The 25,856-nt window shown below is 39.0% G+C and overlaps 1 protein-coding gene across 2 annotated transcripts; it reads left to right on the plus strand.

Moving 5' to 3' along the window:
• Window positions 1-4,670: 4,670 nt before the first annotated feature.
• Window positions 4,671-23,868, plus strand: LOC113625758 (phospholipid-transporting ATPase IB-like). 2 transcript variants are annotated; one of them, XM_027116666.1, is made up of 5 exons: window positions 4,671-4,893; window positions 8,870-8,919; window positions 12,340-12,409; window positions 15,363-15,447; window positions 22,820-23,868. In XM_027116666.1, exons 2-5 carry the CDS (start codon window positions 8,870-8,872, stop codon window positions 22,837-22,839), a joined length of 225 nt encoding a protein of 74 aa, XP_026972467.1. In that variant the 5' UTR covers window positions 4,671-4,893; the 3' UTR covers window positions 22,840-23,868. The 2 variants fall into 2 exon arrangements, with proteins under 2 accessions (XP_026972467.1, XP_026972466.1); XM_027116665.1 differs by lacking the exon at window positions 4,671-4,893 and having other exon boundaries at window positions 8,174-8,919.
• Window positions 23,869-25,856: the final 1,988 nt, after the last annotated feature.

The raw sequence follows: 25,856 nt of genomic DNA on the forward strand, positions 1-25,856 counted from the left end.
CCCTTGGTTATATACATTTAGCACTGTGAGTATATTTATGTTATACTGGGTTTGTAAATCATTGCGTCTAAACATACGCATGAAGTCAAGATTGAGTCAGGAGCCCAGCGGGCCAATTCTGGCTCCTCTACTTTAGGCAACTTAGTTAAACTTTCTGGAGAGTGGAGATAGCATGAGATATAATAATAAATATTATTTAATAAACACATATGTATCAGAAACTGGACTAAGTGCTGTACGTATATAATCTTATTTAATCCTTGTAACAACCCCTAGCAATAAGTGTTATCCTAATTATATAGATGAGATTGATGTTCAGAAAAAATTAAGAAAACGTGTCCAAATCTGCAAAATCAGTGGCTGAACTGGAATCTGGACACAGGATGTCTTATTTCCAAGTACATACTCTTTTTTTTTTTCCCCCAGTATTTATTTATTTATTTATTTGGCCGTGCTGGGTCTTAGTTGCAGCACGCAGGATCTTCGTTGCTGCGTGTGGGATCTTACTTGCAGTGTGCGGGATCTTTGATTGCAGCATGCAGGGGTCTTTACTTGCAGCATGTGAACTCTTAGTTGCGGCATGTGGGATCTAGTTCCCTGACCAGGGATCGAACCCGGGCCCCCTGCATTGGGAGCATGGAGTCTCAGCCACTGGACCACCAGGGAAGTCCCTCTAACTACATACTTTTTTTTTAAAATAATTTTTTAATAGATCTTTATTGGAGTATAATAGTTTCACAATACTGTGTTAGTTTCCATCGTACAACAAAATGAATCAGCCATATGCATACACATGTCCCCATATCCCCTCTTGAGTCTCCCTCCCATCCTCCCTATCCCACCCCTCTAGGTCATCGCAAAGCACCGAGCTGATCTCCCTGTGCTATGTTGCTGCTTCCCACTAGCTGACTGTTTTACATTCCATAGTGTATATATGTCGATGCTACTCTCACTGTGCCCCAGCTTCCCCCTCCCACCCTGTGTCCTCAAGACCATTTCCTATGTCTACATCTTTATTCCTGCCCTGCAACTAGGTTCATCAGTACTGTTTTTTTTTTTAAGATGCCATATATATATGCGTTAGCGTACGGTATTTGTTTTTCTCTTTCTGTCTTCACTCTGTATGACAGACTCTAGGTCCATCCACCCCCCTACAAATAACTCAATTTCGTTTCTTCTCATGGCTGAGTAATATTCCATTGTATATATGTACCACATCTTCTTTATCCATTCATCTGTCAGTGGACATTTAGGTTGGTTCCATGTCCTGGCTATTGTAAATAGTGCTGCAATGAACACTGTGGTACCTGCCTCTTTTTGAATTATGGTTTTCCCAGGGTATATGCCCAGTAGTGGGATTGCTGGGTCATATGGAGTTCTATTTTTAGTTTTTTGTTTTGTTTTGTTTTTTTGCGGTACGCGGGCCTCTCACTGTTGTGGCCTTTCCCCCGTTGCAGAGCACAGGCTCGGGACGTGCAGACTCAGCGGCCATGGCTCACGGGCCCATCCGCTCCACGGCATGTGGGATCTTCCCGGACCGGGGCACGAGCCCGTGTCCCCTTCATCAGCAGGCGGACTCTCAACCACTGCACCACCAGGGAAGCCCCTATTTTTAGTTTTTTAAGGAACCTCCATACTGTTTTCCATAGTGGTTGTATCAATTTACATTCCCACCAACAGTGCACGAGGGTTCCCTTTTCACCACACCCTTTCCAGTATTTATTGTTTCTAGATTTTTGGATAATAGCCATTCTGACTGGTGTGAGGTGATACCTCATTGTAGTTTTGATTTGCATTTCTCTAATGATTAGTGATGTTGAGCATCTTTTCATGTGCCTCTTGGCCATCTGTATGTCTTCCTTTGTGAAATGTCTATTTAGGTCTTCTGCCCATTTTTAAATTGGATTGTTTGTTTTTTGGATATTGAGCTCCATGAGCTGTTTGTATATTTTGGAGATGGATCCTTTGTCTGTTGTTTCATTTGAAAATATCTTCTCCCATTCTGAGGATTGTCTTTTTGTCTTGTTTATGGTTTCCTTTGCTGTGCAAAAGCTTTGAAGTTTAATTAGGTCCCATTTGTTTATTTTTGTGTTTATTTCCATTACTCTAGGAGATGGGTCAGAAAAGATCTTGCTGTGGTTTATGTCAACGAGTGATTTTCCTATGTTTTCCTCTAAGAGTTTTATAATGTCTGGTCTTACATTTAGGTCTTTATTCCATCTGGAGTTTATTTTTGTGTATGGTGTTAGGTAGTGTTCTAATTTCATTCTTTTACATGTAGCTGTCCAGTTTTCCCAGCACCACTTATTGAAGAGGATGTCTTCTCTCCATTGTATGCTCTTTCCTCCTTTATCCTAAATTACGTGACCATATGTGCATGGGTTTATCTCTGGGCATTCTATCCTGTACCATTGATCTATATTTCTGTTTTTGTGACAGTACCATACTGTCTTGATTACTGTAGCTTTGTGGTATAGTTTGAAGACAGGGAGCCTGATTCCTCCAATTTTCTTTCTCAAGATTGCTTTGGCTATTTGGGGTCTTTTGTGTTTCCATACGAATTGTAAAATTTTTTGTTCTAATTTTGTGAAGAATGCCATTGATAGTTTGATAGGGATTGCATTGAATCTGTAGATTACTTTGGGTAGTATAGTCATTTTCACAATATTGATTCTTCCAATCTAAGAACATGGTATATTTCTCCATCTGTTTATGTCATCTTTGATTTCTCTCATCAGTGTTTTATAGTTTTCTGAGTACAAACCTTTCGCCTCCTTAGGCAGGTTTATTCCTAGGTATTTTATTCTTTTTGTTGAGATGGTGAATGGGAGTGTTTCCTTAATTTCTCTTTCTGATTTTTCGTTGCTGGTGTACAGGAATGCCAGACATTTCTGTGCATTAATTTTGTATCCTGCAACCTTACCAAATTCATTGATTAGTTCTAGTAGTTTTCGGGTGGTATCCTTAGGATTTTCTATGTATAGTATCATGTCATCTGCAAAGAGTGGCAGTTTTACTTCTTCTTTTCCAATTTGTATTCTTTTTATTTCTTTTTCTTCTCTGATTACTGTGGCTAGGACTTCCAAAACTATGTTGAATAAGAGTGGTGAGAGTGGAGATCCTTGTCTTGTTCCTGATCTTAGTGGAAATGCTCTCAGTTTTCACCACTGAGTATGATGCTTGCTGTGGGGTTGCCATATATGGCCTTTATTATGTTGAGGTAGGTTCCCTCTATGCCCATTTTCTATCATAAATGGGTGTTGAATTTTGTCAAAATCTTTTTCTGCATTTATTGATATAATCATATGGTTTTTATTCCTTAATTTGTTAATGTAGTGTATCCCATTGATTGATTTGCGTATATTGAAGAATCCTTGCATCCCTGGGATATATCCCAGTTGGTCATGGTATATGATCCTTTTAATGTGTTGTTGGATTCTGTTTGCTAGTATTTTGTTCAGGATTTTTGCATTTATGTTCATCAGTGATATTGGTCTATAATTTTCTTTTTTTGTGACATCTTTTTCTGATTTTGGTGTCACAGTGATGGTGGCTTTGTAGAATGAATTTGGGAGTGTTCCTCCCTCTGCAATTTTTTGGAAGAGTTTGAGAAGGATCGGTGTTAGCTCTTCTCTAAATGTTTGATAGAATTCGCCTGTGAAGCCATCTGGTCCTGGACTTCTGTTTGTTGGAAGATTTTAAATTACAGTTTCGATTTCATTACTTGTGAAATGTCTCTCTATATTTTCTAATTCTTCCTGGTTCAGTCTTGGAAAATTGTACCCTTCCAAGAATTTGTCTATTTCTTCATGGTTGTCCATTTTACTGGCATATAAGTGTTTGTAGTAGTCTCTTATAATCCTTTGTATTTCTGCAGTGTCAGTTGTGATTTCTCCTTTTTCATTTCTAATTTTATTGATTTGCGTCCTCTCCCTTTTTTTCTTGATGAGTCTGGCTAAGGGTTTATCAATTTTGTTTATCTTCTCAAAGAACCAGCTTTTAGTTTTATTGATCTTTGCTATTGTTTTCTTGTTTCTATTTCATTTATTTCTGCTTTGATCTTTATGATTTCTTTCCTTCTACTGACTTTTGGTTTTCTTCTTCTTTCTCTAGTTGTTTTAAGTGTAGGGTTAGATTGTTTATTTGCTATTTTTCTTGTTTCTCAGGGTGAGATTGAATTGCTATAAACTTCCCTCTTAGAACTGCTTTTGCTGCGTCCCATAGGTTTTGGGTCATCGTGTTTTTGTTGTCATTTGTTTCTGTGTATTTTTTTATATCTTCTTTGATTTATTCAGTGATCTCTTGGTTATATAGTAGCGCACTGTTTAGCCTCCATGTATTTGTGGTTTTTACAGTTTTTTTCCTGTAGTTGATTTCCAATCTCACAGCACTGTGGTCAGAAAAGATGCTTGATACGATTTCAATTTTCTTAAATTTTCCGAGGCTTGATTTGTGACCCAAGATGTGATCTATCGTGGAGAATGTTCCATGTGCACTTGAGAAGAAAGTGTATTCTGCCACTGTCGGGTGGAATGTTCTATAAATATCAATTAAATCTATCTGGTATTGTGTCATTTAAAGCTGTGTTTCCTTATTTATTTTCTGTTTCGATGATCTGTCCATTGGTGTAAGTGGGATGTTAAAGTCCCCTACTATTATTGTGTTACTGTCGATTTTCCCTTTCATGGTTATTAGTATTTGCCTTATGTATTGAGGTGCTCCTATGTTGGGTGCACAAACATTTATATTTGTTATACCTTCCATTCCATTAGACTTACAATAGATTTACAGAGCTTGGCAAGAATGACAGAAACAAAGCCTTTCCAGAGTTCCTTCAAATTAAGAAAAAGATTTCTTAGGTGACAACCATGTGTTGACTGAAGTTAATACTTCGTAAGTTGTGACTGAACAAATATTCCAATTTGAATGTGGGGTTGTAACCTTTAGTTGTTTTTCAAAATATTTTTCTTTGAAATAAAATTCTTGCTGGATGTCACCTGAACATGATTCTCCCAATAGGTCAATGAACTACCATCATTTGGAAGAGAATATTATTTTAGCAACCACAAAATTAGACAAAGTCCTTTCAAATATTTGTATTCTCATTTGATTTTTGCAGTAGCTCTATGAGTACTCCTGCGAGGTCCCTGTTACTGCTCCCATTTGATAGATGTAGTAACTGAGACACACTCAAGGCCACACAGCGTGTCTGAGGCAGAGCCAGGATTTGAAAGCCACGTCTTCCGAATCACCTCGATGTTTGTTTCCACATGGCTTTGCTTCTCCTGAATCGACTGCCAACCTATGTGAGAAACTAGCACATACGGGTCCAAAACCAAGTATTCTTGACTCTCCACTGTGAATTTTTTCTACATGTCACGTACATTGAAAGATCAGGGGCAGTATAGATTTCCTGAAAAAATTTTGAGCCAAGTTCTGATTGTGTGGCTTGGCGATTTTGTTTGTTTCCTGCAGGATGAAGATATGCATTTTAAGGGAAATAATGTGTATGCCATGGCCAGAGCATCCAATCTTAATGAAGAGCTTAGGCAGATGAGGGCCTCTCCAGGGCTGAGCAGGGTGATGGGAGCTTCACAGAAGGTGGATTCAGGGAGAGCATGTGCAGAGTTCAAATATTAAATGTAGCCATGGGCTATAGATAGTATGACACACACGTGGAGCTTCAGGAGTACAGTTTGTTCAAATATTAATGATATTGCATCATGGGTTGCAAGTAGAACAGACCAAATACAGGTTATTATGTGCTTACGAAAGAGTGGAAGAGCTGGAGGGATAGGTAGGAAAAGCTGTGGGGAGCTCCCAGGGTTTCACTTATCTCTGAGGGAGCCACAGGGACCCTGGAGCCTGGGAGGTGGCCGTGATTATGCCTCCCTAAGGCAGGTGACCCACAGGGAAGCATCCAGAAAGTGCTGCAAAATTCCATACCTGCCAAACCCATGCATCTGCCCACAGCTACCAGAAGGGAAGCAGTAGAACTTCTAGCTCTTTACTGAAAATTCCTCTCAATGGTAGAAACTAACCTGCTGACAAGAGATTGGGAAAAAGGTAGCCTCGGGCCTCTAGACCCTGCCATTCAATAGCAAGAGGCAGGAATGATGCCAGGTTACCAACAGACAGATGTTGGTTACCTTTTAAATGACACTGGCATCTTTACAAGTTAAAATTCACCTTTAAGAACTGCCACGATTTTTTGTCAATTATACTACAGTAAAGCTGAAAAAAAAAAAAAGGTACAACAACTGTCACTGTTGTATAGTATCTAAAAGGAGAAAGACTTGTAATTGTTAAGTTTTTTCTATCTATTTTTTGTTCTCAATATATTTTTTTTACTAGATTATGGTTTTCCTTCTTTCAATTAATTGGAGGCCACATATAAATTATGGTGAAAGGCAGAATTTTGGAGTTAAACTTCCTGAGTGTGAATCCTGGTTTCACCATTTACCAGCAGAGACAAGGACACCACAAGAAAAGAAAATTACAGGCCAATATCCCTGATAAACTTGGATGCCAAAATCCTCAACCAAATATTGGCAAATCAAATTCAACAATACATTGAAAAAATCATACATCATGATGATTTATTCTAGGAGTGCAAGGCTGGTTCAACATCCACAAATCGAACAGTATGATCCACCACATGAACGAAATGAGGAGGGCTTCCCTGGTGGCGCAGTGGTTAAGAATCCACCTGCCAATGCAGGGGACATGGGTTCGAGCCCTGGTCCGGGAAAATCCCACATGCCGCGGAGCAACTAAGCCTTTCAGACCAAGATGAAGCATTGCCTTCTCTGGTAGCATTTCCTGTGACTATTAAATAAATTATGTAATTAAATAATAATTAAATTAATTATTTAATTAAATAATAAATTTATGTAATTAAATAAATTAAATAAATACAATTTTTAAAAAATGATGGATAAGAATCATGTAATCATCTCAACAGATGCAGAAAAAGCATTTGACAAAATTCAACATCCATGTATGATAAAAATGTCAACAAAGTGTCTACAGAGGGAACATATTTCAACATAATAAAGGGTGTATATGACAAGCTCACAGTTGAAATTATACTCAATGAAAAATTGAAAGTTATTCCTCTAAAATCAGAAATAAAACAAGGATGCCTACTCTCACTACTTTTATTCAGCTTAGTATTGAAAGTCCTAGCCACAGTAATTAGGCAAGAAAAATAAATATAAGGCATCCAAATCAGAACGGAAGAATCAAAGCTGTCTTTTTTGGCAGATGACATGATATGTATAGAAAACCCTAAAGACTCCACCAAAAACCTCTAAGCAATAATAAATCCAGCAAAGTTGCATGATACAAAATCAGTATACAAAAATCAGTTGTTTCTAAAAATAAAAACAAATGTTTATGAAAGCTTACGTGAAAGCTTCTGCCTTTTATTATCATTTCTGGTGACTTTATTTAACAAATAGTTGGTATCCATCTATTCTTTCTGAATAATACAAAGATCTTAAAACTGTTTAACTCCACATTGCTTTGCAGTATTTGTTGGACAGAAATGATCACCTACAGAATTTCCATTTGTCTTTAAAACGAGTATTATACTTGTGATCATGATTAAAATGGCTTTGGGTTTGGTTTTCTTTTTCATCTGAGATATATATATATATATATATATATATATATATATATCAGTATATCAGTGTCTATCTACTTAGTGTTTTCTAGGTACTTTTAATGAGATTTCTTGTGGTAGGAAAATGAACTTGGACTTCTGAATTTCTTAGGTTTGATGACTTGAAGTTTACTTTGTGTATTACCATAGAATTTCACCTCCAGTGTACAACAAAGAGAAGAGTATGGCTTCTGAACGAAATAAATATTACATATAGAATTCTTATAGACTGAACTTCTTGTTTTCTAAAAACTCACGTAATTTGAGGGTTTAAAGAGAAAGAACACCATCTTTGCTCTCTAAATACTTTTTTTTTTTTGCGGTATGCTGTTGTGGCCTCTCCTGTTGCAGAGCACAGGATCCGGACGCGTAGACCCGGCGGCCATGGCTCACAGGCCCAGCCGCTCCGCGGCATGTGGGATCTTCCCAGACCGGGGCACGAACCCGTGTCCCCTGCATCGGCAGGCAGACTCTCAACCACTGCGCCACCAGGGAAGCCCCAATGCACTGTTTTTTTTTCCTAGTAGTAATGCAATGGTTAGAGATGCTCACTAGACGTTGAGTCCTTGCTAGAATGGACTGATTAATTCATCTTTATATCACATAGATATGTATATAAATATCATACATCACATTTGAACTTCTGCAGTGGTGAAGCTGAGAGCTGGTAGATGCAGAGATAAATTGATCATGGTTACAGGAATCCAAGAGGCCGTAACTGGAAAAATTTAGAAAAGAATGCATATTTCATTGGTACATTTTTTAGCATGCTACCTCTTTTCATGCTTACCTCTTCCAATTATCTAAGCATTAAGGATTTCATTTGATCCGTGCAATTTTATTAAAAGATTTATTTGTTCTCATTTCTCTCTGCTGATTTTCTCCCTTACTGCTTGTAACCTTACAACTGAGAGTGTTCATACAATGTTTCTAATCGCTTGGATTTTAGATGGAAGAGAGAAGAGGTGTTTCAGTCTTAAATTGTCACTGTCAGAAGCACTTTTGCTAATATTGCCTAGGTTGCAAACAATATTCTTACCAGAGGAGGGCACCATTATCTCATCGGACTTGCAGGAAGATTTATATTTTGCAAAAGATATGTATTTGGAGGGTAAAACTAGTTTGTGATTGGGAGAATGAGTTATTTTGTGAGATGAATACTTTTTTCCTCAGGTAAGAATATGTTGTCTTATCTTCTTGTAGATGGGAGAAGAATTCACATTTGAAATTCTTATTGTCCTGGAATTTTCTAGGTAAGCTGCCTTTTCATTCTATTTGTGTGTTTCCCAGGGCTCTTGCTGTGACTATTCAACTGAGATTTGGCAATGTAAATCAAAACCTTAATACAGAATCCTGAAATTCTAGTTAGCTTCTACACGGCCTTTCATCTCAGCTCAGTCTTCTCTTCTCTAGTAAAAATTCCCTTTTGTAGTTGGTGCAGGTTCTTGACCTCTCCTTTCTAGCACTTGTCATAGTCAGAGCTGCGATTTCAAATCTGGGTTACAACTTAACAACTGTGTCGCTAACTAACTAGACTGTAAGTTCCAGGAGGGCAGGAGTCACCTCCTGCAGGGGCTGGTATCCAGCAAATACTCAATAAATATTTGGTGAATAGATTTTTGCCTTAAAAAGCAAAATTCAACTGAGTAGATTTTAAAGATCTTACTGGCTTTATTCAGTGATGCATGAGTTGGGCAGCATCCCATCGAGCAGATAAAGTAGCTCTCAGGAGTTGTACAAAGTGGAAGACTTTTATAGGCAGATGGGGCGGGACAAAGAGAATACGAGCATGAAGTAGATTGTTTGGGACAAGGTCATCTTCCTCACCCTGAGGTCTGTCACTCAGGTTACCTCACTAGTGCTGACCAGGTGATTCCACACTGACTGATTAAGATTAGATTCCTGGGAGAGTCTGAAATTGCAGTTAGGTCAGGTATTGAGTCTCAGTTTGGGGATGTGGGCTGAGCACACGACTCCATTTTGGGCCTATTGTCTCTTTTTTAACAAATGGATATTGAACATTATTTTCACAAATAAACCAAAAACTGTTTCTTTAAAAATAGACAGTGATTTGATTAATTTTTTCCCAAACAATGTGCATCCTTCTTTCCTCTTACACCTCAGCATCTGTGGCCTGGTTCCCCAAAGCATGTTGTCAGGATATTGGTGATGGTTTTATTTCCATTGGATTTTCCTCCAGACTCATGAAGTCATATCTCTTGGACCATTTCACTATTTCTAATGTGAAATTTGAAAAATTAGAAAAGGAAATTAATAAGTAAATCATTCGTTCTTCCTTAAGCCAGATGATTTTTTTTAATTGTATTTTTAAAGTCTTGTTTCCCAATGACATTAAAAAAAAAACCCTTTAAACCTCAGAAAAGTTGTTGTTACCCCCTCTGTAGGAGATTTTTTTTTTTTTTTTTTGCCCATGCCAGGTGGCATGCGGGATCTTATCTCCCCAACCAGGGATTGAACCTGTGCCCGCTGCAGTGGAAGCATGGAGTCCTAACCACTGGACAGCCAAGGAAGTCCTAGGAAAGATTTTTCTAAGAACTTTGTTACAAGAAAATACATCTCAGTATTCATTCTAATTTTCTCCTTTCTTAATATTTGACTACTGCTAACCACTAGAGCAGTCATTTCCTGTCATTAACACCTGCTCTCCTAGTTAGGTAACACTTAAATGATTCATTTGCTTTGAGTAGTGTTCTAACAGCTTTCTAAGTATTTAAAACAATTGCTAATCCTTTATCCCTGTTGGAAAGTCCCTTCTAGATGAAGCGTTCCACTGTAAGATTGGTCACCGGGACCATCCTTGGAGGGTGGGAGCTCTAGCTTAGACTGTTGGCAGTGAGGTGGGGACAGATGAAGACTGTGTTTTCGGCAGGCATGGCCATGGGGCTCCTGGGGGGTGGGAAACATCTTTTCTTACTGGCACTCTCTGCTTGGTGACCTGGCAGAGTTGCCGTCTCAGCGGCTCATTTTGCTCCTTGGTGGCTATATTGACAGAGGCCAGCGGACCAGAGAAGGAAGAAGGGGAGAAGGGAGATGACAAGCATGGGTGCATGTGGAGAGGAGGGTGAGAGGGTGAAAAAAGCTTGGGGGACAGAGGAGGGAAAAGGATCACTTGTGGTCGTAGTTGTGGTTCTGTTACTTACTAGCTCATGACCTTCCTGGCCACCTAACCTCTCTGTGCCACAGTTTCTTGATCTATAAAATGGGGCTAGCAATGGTGTCCGCCTCACAGGATTGTTGTGAAGATTAAATCACAATGCCCGGCACATAGTAAAAACTGATAGAGCACTTGGTATGAGTGTTTATTATTACTGTTATTTTAATTGGAACACTCTTCTCTGAGGCTTGTTTGGATTTCACTAGGGTTTTCTTCTCCCTGAAGGAGATCTTCCTTCTCTCCTTCGGCAATCATTTCTATGAACCTCTTACTTCTCTTCCAAGCTTGAACGTCCTTTTCTTGATCAATCTTATTCCTGAAGACAAATAAAATTCTTTCTGTTGGAAGAGCTTGAAAATGTGGAGGAACTAATGACTGAAAGCCCAGCTGGTCTGCTGGACACACACAGAGCAGTCCTCTGAGGCCAATGGTGGTCATTGCACTTGAAAGACCGGCAGCTGGGGCTCCATTTAAATGACCTTCCCAAAGTCGCTAAGCAAATAAGTGGCAGAATCAGAGTTCAAATCCAAGTCTATCTGGTTCCAAAGTCCTTGGTATTGTCAACCAATCTGTGCCTCCAGAGGTGAAAGAAAAGTTAAAGAATGTAAAAAAAGCAAACAAAACGTATTTTCGTCTTCATGGGGAGAATTGCAGTCTATGCAGCTACAAATATTTTTCTAGAATACTGTTCTAGGACTAGGGTGGACCACCTGTTTGTGGGGTCCCCTGCTTTAGTAAACAAACAAGGTAATTCCCAGTCGTTAGGAGGGTGATAAAGAATATTGAAGAGTATCTGATGGAGACAGCAGTACCACTGGTGGTGGAGGTTTATCTCTGAGGGGCCTGGGAGCCTTTGTGCGGAGGTGGGACTTGGGCTGATAATCGAACGATGACAGGAGGGTGAAGCGTGGGCGAATGAGATGGTGAGGAGGAATTTAACATCTCTGTGCAGCAAAGTGGGGGCAGGACGGCCTAGTTGATAAAGATGGTGTGAGGACTGAATAATACACAGACCCAGGGCTGCTTTCCCCTTTCCTCATCAAATTTTCATGATTATTTTAAATATATTACATGTATATAAAATTTATGTATTATATTATAAGTAATATTTGTACATATAAAACATAAGAAAGGTATATTACATTATAGATGTCATGTACTATGTTATAATAGTACATATTAATATAAAATATCATAATATATCTGTAATTATATTAATATAATATATCATAATATAATCTATTACATATATTTGTGTCAGTAAACTTCCATGGAAGAAAAGAATAGTAGGAGAAGAAGGTGGAGATTTATAATTAGAATCTCAGTTAAAGGAAGCAGGTAAAGAAGAAAGAAGAGGCTGGCAAGAAACATGCTGCCCTTTTCAGCAATGAGCAGCTGAGGACTCGATTAGAATTCTTTGGACTTTGAATTTTTTGTGTGGGTATTAGTGTCATGTACTGAGGAAACTAGAAACTAATAATACACTCCATTGTTTTAGTACTAGAAAGAGGATGTCTGTAATTGTGCGAACTCCTACAGGACAGCTCCAGCTCTACTGCAAAGGGGCTGTAAGTTCTGGGATTCGGTTTTTGGGGGGTTTTTTTGAACAGTTTTATTGAGGTTTAATTTCTACACCATGAAAACACTCATTTTAAGTGTACAAGTCGATGGTTTTTAGCACATTTACAGGGCTGTGCAATCATCAGAATCCGATTTTACGTCTGCATCACCCCAACAAGATCTCTCCTGCCCGTTTGCAGTAACTCCCTAGTCCTACTTCCGGCTCCCAACAGCCACGAATCTACTTTTTGTTTCTATAGATTTGTCTTTCTTGGACATTTCATATAAACACAGTGGGATTCATTATTCATGTAACTCCTTCCCTCTATGTTCCAACAACTTACAGCAAGCCTTTTACAACTTCACAATGTTTTATTTTATTATTTAATTTTTTAAAAGCAAAGAATGGTTTATTGCAGGGCCAAGCAAGGAGAAAAGTGGCTCGTGCTCAACAAAACCCCCAAACGCCCACAATATTTTAAAACGTTGTTACTTTGTATGCGCTGTTATCACTGGTTGTTAACAGCATTACCCAAGATTGAAAAGTCCATCTCAGGGCAACCGAGAAGGCTTCCCGCCCCCCGCCCAAGCTGAGCCCATTGAAATTTGTGGTGGCTCACACCATAATTTTACTAAACTTTTATGTCAGTGAAAACTTGCTGTCACTCAGTTGTTTTTTTGAGAACCAGTGATTAGATGGTTGACGCTAAGGGTTTGCAGCAGGAATGTTGATCCCAGTTCCAAGCCCAAAGTGCTTGGATTTGGTGTCTCAGGAATTCGCTTTACGTCTGTAAATCTCTTTTTATAAAGCACCTATGTATTTGTTCACTACCGTGTGTACCTTAAGAAACCCAGCTTTACTGAGGTAAACTTGACATAAAATAAATGGTACATATTTAAAATGTACATCTTGTTAAGTTTTTTTTTTTTTGCGGTACGCGGGCCTCTCACTGTCGTGGCCTCTCCCGCTGCGGAGCACAGGCTCCGGACGCGCAGGCTCAGCGGCCATGGCTCACGGGCCCAGCCGCTCCGCGGCATGTGGGATCTTCCCGGACCGGGGCACGAACCCGCGTCCCCTGCTTCAGCAGGCGGACTCGCAACCACTGCGCCACCAGGGAAGCCCCATTTTGTTAAGTTTTGACGCTGATCTGCTTTCTGTCACTATAGATTCATTTCAATTACTAAAGTTTTATACAAAGTCATATAGTGTATATGACTTTTTGTCTGGCTTCTTTCACTCATAATTATTTTAAAATTCATTCATGTTGTAGCTTGTACCAGTAGTTCATTTCTTTGTATTGCCGAGTAGATTCCATTGAATGGATATACCAGCATTTGTTCATCTGTTCATTTGTTGCTGGACATTTTGTTTGCAGTTTGGGCTACTACAAAGAATGCTCCTATGAGCATTTGTTTGCAACTCTTTGTATGGACATATGGTCTTATCTCTATTTGATAAATAACTAGGAGTAAAGTTACTGGATCATGTGGTAGGCATATTTCAACTTCTTAGGAAACCACCAAATTGTAGTTACATTCCTACCAGCAGTTGTCACCAACACTTGGCCTGGTTAGTCTATTTAATTTTGCCATTCTAATAGGTGTGTACCTCATTGTGAATGTAATTTACATTTCCATGCTGACTGATGATAGCAAACATCTTTTCATATGTTTATTTGCCATCTGTGATGGGGGTTCCCAAGACCACCCCTATGCTTTTAGTGAATCTCTAAAAGGATTCATGGGACTAAGCATATAGCTGTGCTCATGGCTAAGATTCATTACAGCAATGTAATAAAGATATACAGCTAGATCACAAAAGCAAAGACATGAGCAGTGCCTGGAGGAATCCCATGGGGGTCACACAGGGAAAGTTTGTATCAGTTTAGAGAATTGTTTACCAGCAAATTTCTAGATGCCAGTCAAGGGCCAATTTTGTAAGTAGGTCTTTCGAAGGATAGCAGTCTCTGATCTGCCATGTCAACTCTTTTTTACACACCATCCACTTATTTTCCTTGTTAAAACGTGTTTAAATAGTTAACTTTTTTTTTAAGTAACTTTTTTTCTTATTGAGTTTTGAGAGTTCTTACTTATTTTAGAAACAAGTCCTTTATCAGATATATTACTTGCAAATATATATATATATTTACATCTTTATTGGAGTATAATTGCTTTACAATGGTGTGTTAGTTTCTGCTTTATAACAAAGTGAATCAGTTTTACATATACATATGTTCCCATATTTCTTCCAGTCTGTGGCTTAACTTTTCATTTCCTTAACTGTATCTTTTGAAGTTCAGAAGTTAGTAACTTTGATCTAGGTCAATTTACCAATTTGTTCCTTCAGATTTCTTTTGATTAGTATTAGTATGGTATAGCTTTTTCTTTCCTTTAGCCCATTTGTGTCTTTAAAGTGTGTTTCTTCTAGGGATCATGTAGTTGGTTCTAGTGTTAAATAACAAGAAAAATAATGTATATATACTCATGTGAATACCATTTTCAGTGCTCTTCAGACCCATGTTAACATTTGGTATAATGATTTTTATCTGAAGGAGTTCCTTTACCATATCTTATACAGTAGATCTGGTGGTGATAAATTTTTTCAGCCTAAGTTGGAAAAAAAATCTTCATTTCATCTTCATTTTTTTCTAATCTTCATCTTGAAATCAATTTTTGCTGAGTATAGAATTCCAGGCTGACCATTTTTTCTTTCAGTGCTGTAAAGACTTTGCTCCGCTGGCTTCCCACTTGCATTGTCCCAATGAGAAATCTGCTGTGTTCCTTGTCTTTGTCCCTCTGTATGTAGCATATTTTTTCCTGGAATTGTGCCTTCACTGGGGCTGCTTCAGCTCCTTCACATCTATTAGCTATAACAATAAAATTGTAGAATAGTATTTATAATTTAGACTGTCATGCTTAAATGTTAATCACAGTGTGTGTATTTGTGTGTGTTTTCTATAGGATTCAGTGATTTATGAGAGACTTTCAGAAGATTCTCTCTTTGTGGAGGAGACTTTAGCCCATCTGGAATGTTTTGCCAAAGAAGGTAAGTGAAAATTGTTTAGAATCGATTTCCCTTTCGTAATGCTGTTCTCAACTGTTGAAATTGTAGCCTCAATGCATGTCACTGATGCTCAGGCCCACCGGTGGGCAAGGGGGAGCTTGATGGTATGTGAGACCTTGTGTGCCTTCTGTTTGCTTAAAAATAAATGGTTCCCCAAACAAACCCTGTCAAGACATTACTAGTATTTTCCCTTCCTCCCACTTCCAACAGTATTTTGTGCTTACGCACAAACAGTAAAATGTATGTTTTTACTATGTGGCCCTTCCTTTATTCCTAAGGCAGCGTCTTCAGTCTATTATCTGTTTCTGCTAAGCGTTACCTTTTATCAAGCTGTAGTAGGAACTACGCCTATAGTCGGAGAAAAAGGGAGGTTTTTCCAGTTCGTTATGTATTTTGAAGTTAATTATTTTGTGCATATAACTCAGAATGCTGACATAGCTGATATTTTCCTGCCATTCTCTTATCCTTCTGATTTTGACTTATCATCCATCTCTTAAGGAAAGAAAATTCCTTGAGTGAGTTTTGAATAAGAACCACATCTACTGAAAGGTTTATAGAAGCTTTGCAAAGCAAGGTGTAATATCAAATAAAGGTAAAGCTAATAATACCTTGAAAGCTGTAGCCCGCTTTCTCCTTTTAGTTTATAAGCTGCTGCTTCCTACAGACACGTGCGTCTTGTCTGAAAGTATGGATAGTTTGCAAATTTGCATTTTGGGCCTCTTACTGCTATCTGAAAATATACCTGTGCTGTAAGCAGGTTACAATAGGTAGAAGCGTATGGGAACTATATTACAATTGAGCTCAAAGCAGAATAACAACTTCTATAGCTCTTCTGCAGAGCATTCGTTTCTAGGGAATCCTTAAGTATTTGAATGTTTTACAGGAGTTAGCCTAAAATACTACAGTCTGGTGTAAGGAAAAAATGTTTTTCAAACAAGTTCTTGCAAAATGGGATTTAGATTCATTTTCTGTTATTTTGGTGACTTTCTGGCGTACTAACTTGGAAACTGAAGCCTCATTGGTTCTTTCCTCCGTTCAACAAATAGTTATTGAGCATCTGTTCAGTGCCATGCACTGTTCTCAGCTTCCAGGACAGAAGTGAACAAAACATAGAGAGCTAATGCCCTGTGGGAATTTGCCAGTAATAGATGATGTCGTGGAGTGATGAGTGCTATGCAGAGGAAGTAAGCAGGATGAAGGGAACAGAGGGATGGGGTGCTCTCTGTATGGGGTGAGTTAGGCAGAGACTGCAGGAAGGGAGGGAGAACCACGGGCTCTCCAGGAGAAAGTGTTCCAGTAGAGGGAAAAGCAAGTCCGAGTGTTGGGAAATAAGAGGACTGGCAGGGCGCCACAGTGAGCAAGGGGGAGGGGACGAAGGAGGATCAGTAGGGAGGCCAGGGCAGGTCCGGCAGGGCCACGCGAAGGCCTTCTCTGTCCCACGGGCTCTGAAATGCTTTCGGATTTTGTTTTCAATTTCTCCTTCTCCCTGATCCCTGGAAGCCTGTCCAGGTTATCCCTCTCTCGCAGGTCTGAGAACTCTGTGTGTTGCCTACATAGATTTAGCTGAAAGTATCAGCAGTGCTTGGTGATGTATAAAGAAACCAGTACAGGGCTTCCCTGGTGGCGCTGTGGTTGAGAGTCCGCCTGCCGATGCAGGGGACGCGTGGTTCGTGCCCCGGTCCGGGAAGATCCCACATGCCGCGGAGCGGCTGGGCCCGTGAGCCATGGCCGCTGAGCCTGTGCGTCCGGAGCCTGTGCTCCGCAACGGGAGAGGCCACAACAGTGAGAGGCCCGCGTACCGCAAAAAAAAAAAAGAATGAAAGAACTTTGGAGTTCAGTATTGAACATCCTTGCCCTTAAAAGTTAAATGGCTAGTTCTGTTAAATAATTTTTACTGTATCATTTTCTTAGACTCATTTTTAAAGAATTCTAAATAGATTTCATTTATTCCTTTTCTGACACTTCCTTTTAAAAAATGTAGGTCTGAGTTTCTGACATCATTCTTCTCTACGAAAAACTTTAAAAAATATTTCTTACAAGGCAGATCTGCTGGCGATGGATTTCCTCAGTTTTTGTTTGTCTGAGAAAGTTTTTATTTCTCTTCCACTTTGAAGGTTAATTTCACTGGATATAGAATTTGAGGTTGGGGTTTCTTGTTCTTTCAATACTTTAAATATTTTACTTTCTTCTTGACTGCAAGGTTTGTGATGAGAATTCTATCATTTCTTATCTTTATTCGTCTACAGGTAAGGTGGATTTTTTCCCCGCTCTGGATTCTTGCAAGATTTCCTCTTTGTTTTTGGTTTTATGTACTTTGAATATGATATGCCTAGGTGTAGATTTTTGGCATTTATCCTTCTTGGTATTTTCTGAACTTCCTGGGTCTATGCTCTTGTGTCTGCAGTTAATTTTGGAAGATTTTCAGTCATTAGTACTCAAACTTTTCCTTCTGTTCTCTATTTCTTCTCCTTCTAGTATTACAATTGCTTGTATGTTGGACCTTTTAGATTGTCCCACAGTTCTTGAATATTCTGTTGTGGTTTTTTTTTTTTTTTTTTTCCTCTCTGAATTTCACTTTGGGAAGTTTCTGTTGACATATCTTTAAGCTTGTTAACTCTTTCCTCCGCTGTGTCCAGTCTACTGTTGAGCCCATAAAGGACATTCTTCCTTTCTGTTAGTGTTTTTACAGCCCTGTGGGTGTGGTGTTAGGGTGTGTGGGAGGGGAAGTGTTCTGTAATCTTACGATTAAATCTCAGTCTTTAACTGAAACTGTGCCCCTGTGTCTTCATAAGTGTTTCTTAGTGCTTTCTTTCTCCCCTTAGGTGAGACAGGGAGGCCCAAGGGGGCTGGGGTTGGGTAAATGCCTTTCCCTCCAGGTGGGATAAAGTTCTGGTAAAGTCTTTAACCTGGGAGACTAGGCTTTGCAGTGGAGAATGCTCTGGGCATATTTCAAAACGGTTACTTTTCCCCTCCTTCTGCTGAGCCATGAGGGGAATTGCTTTAGCTCTTCACCATGAGAATCTCACTGTGAGGTTCTCAGAGGTAAGCGCACAGAAGTGTGAGGGCCACCCGCTAAGATCACACTCACTTTCGTACTAGTCCACACTCAGCCTCCAACAATTCCTCAAAATTACCCTTTAAGTGTTCCTACTCGCTCTTGGCTCCAGCTTCTGCTCCAGATAAACAGATCTCAGCTGTAATTCTCCGTGTCCACACGTCTGTCCAGATTCTGGGGTGGCAGTTAGTCCTGTAACCTCAGTTCTCTGACGGATGCAAGTGGAGTTGATATTCAGTACGTTCAGCTTTTTTGGTGTAAGAACGGCAGTGACAGTCTTACAGAAACCTAGAATCGTAGAGGTTTATTTCCTACCCTCTGCTGAACTTTTATAGTTTTCCTATACGCTCATTTAAATGTATTTATCTTAATACGTTAAATCCTCATAAGCTGATGGTATAATTTTTGCTTTAAACAGTTCAGTGTGTTTGAAAGAAATTAAGATAAAAATAGTCTTTTATACTTTACTCATAGATTTACATAACTTTAGATTTTCATGGGTTTTTTTTCTGCTTTTTATGTTATATTCTATTTCACTAAGTGTATATTTTTAATCTAAACCATTTCCCCCCAGTTTCTTGATTTTTGTGTATCAAATAATCACTTTTTATTAGAACTTTAAGTTTTCTTCTGAATAAACACTTTTATTGCATATATAGCAGTCATGGTTCTTAACTGGAAGCAAGCGTGTGTGTGTGTGTGTGTGTGTAAAGATTCATTGAGCTGTACGTTTAAGATTTGTGCATTTTACTGTCTGCCTATTATACCTCAATAAAGTATTCAACATAATAGAAGAAAAGAAATCTCATCATGTTTAAGGAGCAGCCAATTCATGTCTTACCTCTTCATAGCATATAATAGTGATGGTATCTTTTCTATCATTTTTCTTTATTTCTCAATTTAGTTTGCATGTGTTTGGGGTTGTATATAGCTTTTGTACTATTAATAAGGCCTTTAAAAAAATTGATTCATTTTTGGCTCCGTTGGGTCTTCATTGTTGCACGTGGGCTTTCTCTAGTTGCAGCGAGCGGGGGCTACTCTTTGTTGCAGTGTGTGGGCTTCTCATTGCGGTGGCTTCTCTTACCGCGGAGCATGGGCTCTAGGCGTACAGGCTTCAGTAGTTGTGGCGTGTGGACTTACTAGTTGTGGTGCGTGGGCTCTAGAGCGCAGGCTCAGTAGTTGTGGCACATGGGCTTAGTTGTTCTGCGGTATGTGGGATCTTCCCGGACCAGGGCTCGAACCCGTGTCCCCTGCATTGGCAGGTGGATTCTTAACCACTGCGCTACCAGGGAAGTCCCATTAATGACGGTTTTAAAAGTATAACATAGAGCAGCATCTTCTTATGTTGTATAAAGCCCCTCCATTGTTAAATATTAGATGAAATCTGAAGTATAGTTTTTATTTCTCCAAATTATATACACCAAAGGAAACTGAGACATATGTTCAAATTTGTGTTTACAAAATTTGTGAACATTTTGGTCTCGATTACATAGGTAATTAGAATTATCCAGAAGCTAGCCTTAGTGTAGCCTACTTTGGAAGGCTTTATTTCACTTAAATATTGTGGTTTAAATAGTGGTACTTTGTACTTTGTCTCTCTAAGCTTTTCTCATGTTTTAAGTTCCTGTAAACTTTAAAGTTATATCATTTTCAAAGCTCGTTATCCCTAAATAATCATTATGAAATTACTGATGTACTTGTTTTACATAATTGGAGCATATAAAGCAATTTTCCCGTATAATGTGCTGCCGGTTACCAAACTGTATTTTACGTCATTAATTTCAGAAAGTCAGTCACAAAATCACATTCTAGAATGAACTATGTCAGAATTGGCTTAACTCCTGTTGGTACTGGCAGCAGAAGCAGTGGAAAAGAGAGACAGATAGATAAATTAGGGACGAGAGAAAAAAATTAGACATTAAAACTGACAGTTTTAGCTTGAAGCATTTAGTGTTCCTAAGCAATTGTAAAATTGAAAACAATATGGTAATTAGAAAAGCACCAAGTTTTGGGTTCAGTAATCAATGAAACGTGGGAAAAGTTATTCAAGTAGAGGCAGCCTTCAATTTTGTCAGATTCCATTTGGGGGAAAGAACAATTGCAGTCACTTGAGACCATTCACAGGACATTCAGTCAACTGTGTGGAAAGAGTAGAGGTGGAAATGTTTAATATGATGTATACGTTATATTACACTTAATAGTTCCTACACAGTGTGAAATCCAATTTCATGCTTTTGAATTCCATCCGTTGTTAGACCTTCAAATTTATCTAAAGGCCTCAGTAATTCAAGGATTATTAAATTACCTTTTAATTCAGGAAACACACACAGTTATTGCATTTGAGTAATAAGTAATGAAGGCCTTTTGAGAAAAAGAGGCTTGAGGATTATTTTATTAAATCTTTTGGTGCTTGATACCTGTTGTGTTTTTTAAAATTTTTCCCCAAGTGGCACATTTTGTTAAAATTTCATTTATTAATATGTTAAGGAAAGTAGAGATCTTAAATCTCCTCTATCGATCATTGAATATAAGTGAAAATTATAGTTCAGAAAAATAATTAAATAATAAACTCTTAAATATGATTTACTACTTTATGGCATTCATTTTAGCGAGTCGTAGAAATAAAGCAGATACCTCAATAAATATTTGGTACACTCATCAGGTCCACCAGTCTTTCAATAAATGGCGATAATTGACATTTTTCAGGTTTTTTTTATTCTACTTGCATTTGACGAAGGAATTTTATTTACTGTTAATCTATATCACTTAAAATTTTATTACATGTTTTGGTGGAAATACTCCACTACTTGAATTTTTGACTCTGTCACTGGCATGGGAGTCATTTGTGTAGAATTTTGAGCTTTCAACAGTTTATGTGAATTTTGAAGGAAAGAAAGGATGGGGTAAAAAAAAATAAGGTACAGGAGGTGACTCCTGCATCTTAAATCGAGTCTCTACAACAATCCTTCTCTATAACAGTCCTTCTCTCTTAGACACCTGATACCCAGTTTTACAGAGGTCGACCCCATTATTCTGTTCCCATCTTTTAAAGTTTTTCCAAAATTTCCCCAAACTTCCTCGTCTGCTATTAGCACCCTTCCATATTTTCCAACTAAGAATTCACTCCTACTTACATACCTTTTCAAAAACAGCTTTATTGAGATATAATTCACATGGCATAAAATTAATCTGTTTAAGATAATTCAGTGGATTTAAATGCATTTACAGATATACGCAACCATCCGCAGAATCAATTTTAGAAACTTTTCATCATCTCTAAAACAAACTCCGTACCCTTTAGCTGTCATCTCCCTCACCCTCCTTCCCCTCACCCCTGAACAACACTCACCTACTTTCTGTTTCTATGGATTTGCCTCTGTGGACTTTTTTTTTTTTTTTTTTTTTTGCGGTACGTGGGCCTCTCACTGTTGTGGCCTCTCCCACTGCGGAACACAGGCTCCGGACGCACAGGCTCAGCGGCCATGGCTCACGGGCCCAGCCGCTCTGCAGCATGTGGGATCTTCCCAGACTGGGGCACGAACCCTCGTCCCCTGCATCGGCAGGCGGACTCTCAACCACTGCGCCACCAGGGAAGCCCTCTGTGGACTTTTATATTAACCAAGTCATATAACAGGCAGTCTTTTGTGACTGGCTTCTTTAACTTACCATGTTTCCTAGGTTCATCCATGTTGTACCATGCATTAGCACTTCATACCTTTTCTTATAGCTAAAGAATACTTCATTCTATGGATATACTGTGTTTTGTTTATCCATTCATCAGCTTGTTTCCACTCCTAGGTTAATTATGAATAATGCTGCTGCTTGTACATTAATATACAAATTTTTGTGCAGACATATGTTTTCATTTCTCTTGAGTGTATATACACTAATGAGCGGAATTGCTGGGCCATTCAGTAATTCTACATTTAATTGTTTGAGGAACTGCTGGACTATTTTCCGAAGTTGCTGCACCATTTTACGTTCTGACCAGCAGTGTGTGAGAGTTCTGATTTCTGTACATCCTCACCAACACTTGTCATTATCTGACTTTTTAACTTTAGTCATGCTAGTGGGTATGAAGTGGTATCTCATTGTGGTTTTGATTGGCATTTACCTGATGACTGATGATCTCAAACATCTTTTCATGTTATTTATTTACTTTTAAATTTCAATTCTGTGAGATTTTCACAGGGAAGAAGGAGCTAAACATACACCTTAATCTATCATCTAGACTCAAAAGGTCTTTTCATTTATATTTAAAATGATAAAGATAACGTAATTTCCCACTCTTTGTTTTAGGCAACACAACAAGTGATTAATCAGAACTGCCAAGATCTTGGAGCCTCGTTAGGTAAACAAAATGACCTGGCCCTAATCATTGATGGTAAAACATTGGCGCATACCCTCCACTTTGAAGTTGAGAAGAGCTTCCTTAATTTGGCCCTCTCATGCAGAGTAGTATTATGTTGTAGGTAAGAATATATTCACTGTTGTGTTTTTTCCTGCTATATTTAATATTGTTTATGTGAAGAAAATATAGACATGGAAATGTAAGTTTTTGTAGAGACAAAGTTCCTTCCTGGGAAAATATTTGCTCAAACTGAAATGAAAAGTCTGAATTTAATTCATATTGTCAGGTTTAAGATTTATTCAAAAGCAGTTTATAATTTTTCAGTGGTACATTGTTCATCGATGTAATGGCCAAATGAAAGAAGTCTTCAAGGTAGAACAAAGGCCCTCCGTTTATTTCCAGTGAGGGGCAAATTTAAAAACAATTCACTGACACCTAGAGGAAAATGAAGTTATGAATAGGAGTGCAAGCAAAAACATTGTTCTTTTAAAAAAGCAAATCATCTACAACCAAGATGCCTGGAACTGAGAAAATCATGAAACTATGTACAGAATAGTTGTTCCTTGCTCCTCGGTAAAAATAGTAAATGGACCAATTCTTAGAGCGTGTTAGGGCATTGGACTCGTCAATATTATCACAGGCGTGCTCGTCAATCAGTGCGGTCCGCTCTACGCTTCACACACCTCCCTTAAATGTCCTTCTGTGCTCACTGTCATTCAGCATCTACTAAAAATATGCAGCAACTTCTGTTCTTCACTCTGCTTTCCCCTGAGCTGTCTGTAGTTTATTTAGCCTTCAGGATTCTTTGTGACCTAGTCTTCTATCAGTTAGAGCTGACAGACATGATGGAAAGCTGAATTCAGATCCAGCTTAGGCAAAAAGGGAATTTATTAGGTCACATAGCTGAAAACTCTGCAGGTAGAACTGACCTCATGAGAAGCAAGCAGGGCTTCCCTGGTGGCGCAGTGGTTGAGATTCCGCCTGCCGATGCAGGGGACGCGGGTTCGTGCCCCGGTCCGGGAAGATCCCACATGCCGCGGAGCGGCTGGGCCCGTGAGCCATGGCCGCTGAGCCTGCGCGTCCGGAGCCTGTGCTCCGCAATGGGATGAGGCCACAGCGGTGAGAGGCCCGCGTACCGCAAAAAAAAAAAAAAAAAAAAAGAGAGAGAAGCAAGTGAACTCATCAATAATCAGTTCGCCAAAATGGTTTCTTTCAACCGTTCAGATTTGATAAACCGGGTTTCCTTTTGCATCATAACAGTATTTTGAGGAATTCTCACTTTTTCTCTGCTCTCACTCCCTACCCATCCTGGTGGAAACTGGAAGGGACAATGAAAGGATGTACCAGAGAAGCAGAGAGGGGAAACACAGCAGCTGATTTTGCCGCTAAGGATGGATATTCCAGCAGTTGGCCTGCGTGGACTATTGGTGGTTTGTCCTAAATCTGGCTTCACTTAGGGTTTGATGCGGGCTCAAACAGTGTCTCCTGTGTGATTCATCTGGTGCCGGCTTTATCCCCAGGCTGGTTCCCATTTGGCAGTGGCAGACCCGAGCCTCACATCCTCATAGGTTTGTGTCCAGAGGAAGATTTGCATATGCTCTCTCCCAGAAATGGGGCATCATCTCTCATTGGCTCTGAAAGTAAACACTTGCTGTCAGGAGCCTAAAATGAGAAGCAAAACAGAGGGATTATTTACATGCTGGTAACAGTGAAAGTGCTGCTGTAGCCCTAGGTCTAAAGGGATCAGAGGAGGTCGTGGTCACTGGGACCTGAAAGGAGAGCGTCCTGCAGAGTGGGCTGCCCTGAGAGGAGCAGTGAGCTGTGGCGGACAGACAACCAGATGGGGAGAACATTGCAGGGAGGAGCGCGGAATGACCAACCTGACCTCACTCTCTTTCCCTTCCGGCTTCTGCAGGGGTCACTCACCAGCCGGCACAACTATGACTCCAACTCTCAATTATCCAGGCTTATGTGATCCGGTGCCTTGGTTTCTCTGTGTCCTCACTCTTAAGTGTCCCCATCAGATGAACGGTAAACATAAATGCACGTAAAAGTGAAGTCTGCTAACTGACCTGTACGCTGAGCTGGTGAAAACAACTGGGTATGGAATTGGCTGAAACTGTTACTTAAAAGAGGAGTGGAGGGCAGTAAAAAAGAAGAGAGGCTGCGTCTCCAACATCCTTCATGGCTTTAAAATTTTATGATTTAATTTTATTTTTCTACACATTCTGCTAAAATTTCATTAAGAATTTTTAGTCTATGCCCCTGAAGGATACTTCTTTGCGGTTTTATTTCCTTTCATGTCTTTGACTAGCATTGGTATCAGGACAATTCCAGCCTGATAAAATGAGCTGGGAAGTGTTCCTCTGTCCTCTGTTTTCTAAAACACTTTCTGTAGTATTAGTGTTATTTCTTCCTAAGATGTCTGATACATTTCACTGTTGACACAATCTGGACCTAGACTTTCTTTTTGACAGATTTTGATGAATAATTCAATTTCTTCAGCAGATATTTAGATATTTTCTACTTCTTCAGTTAGTTGCGGCAGTTTGTCTTTCAAGGAATTTGTCTGTTTATCTAGCTGTCAAATAGGTTGGCATAAAGTTCTTCACAGGGTTATTTTATTTTTTACTTTTGTGTAATTTGTGGTAGTATTCCTTCTTTCCTTCCTCATGTGGATAATTTGCGTTTACTCCTCTCTTTGTTTTTCCTTGATTAGTCTAGCTTGGGCTTCACCCATTTTGCTGATCTTTTCAAAGGGCCAACTCTATGGTTTGTCCAGTTTCTATTTGCATTCTGATATATATAGCATATATAATGTGTACATATATATTATATATATAACATTAATATGTATATAATATAGTCATATAATGTATAATCATAATATATAATAATATAATATTCCAATATATAATACAACATATTCATATCTGTATTATTTTCTACTTTCACCTTATTTTAGATTTCATTTCTTTTTCTTTT

This window comes from Aethalodelphis obliquidens, unplaced genomic scaffold (assembly GCF_003676395.1).
Source record: "Aethalodelphis obliquidens isolate GAN/ISIS:26980383/991018 unplaced genomic scaffold, ASM367639v1 scaffold16, whole genome shotgun sequence".
Classification (NCBI taxonomy): Eukaryota; Metazoa; Chordata; class Mammalia; order Artiodactyla; family Delphinidae; genus Aethalodelphis; species Aethalodelphis obliquidens.

Excerpts from the sequence above, each read along its gene's own strand:
- LOC113625758 (XM_027116666.1), top strand. The coding sequence starts at position 8,870 with ATGGGAGAAGAATTCACATTTGAAATTCTTATTGTCCTGGAATTTTCT. Across the intron at positions 12,410-15,362 it reads AGCTCTACTGCAAAGGGGCT|GATTCAGTGATTTATGAGAG; the intron begins GTAAGTTCTGGG and ends TGTTTTCTATAG. Across the intron at positions 15,448-22,819 it reads GGAATGTTTTGCCAAAGAAG|GCAACACAACAAGTGATTAA; the intron begins GTAAGTGAAAAT and ends TCTTTGTTTTAG.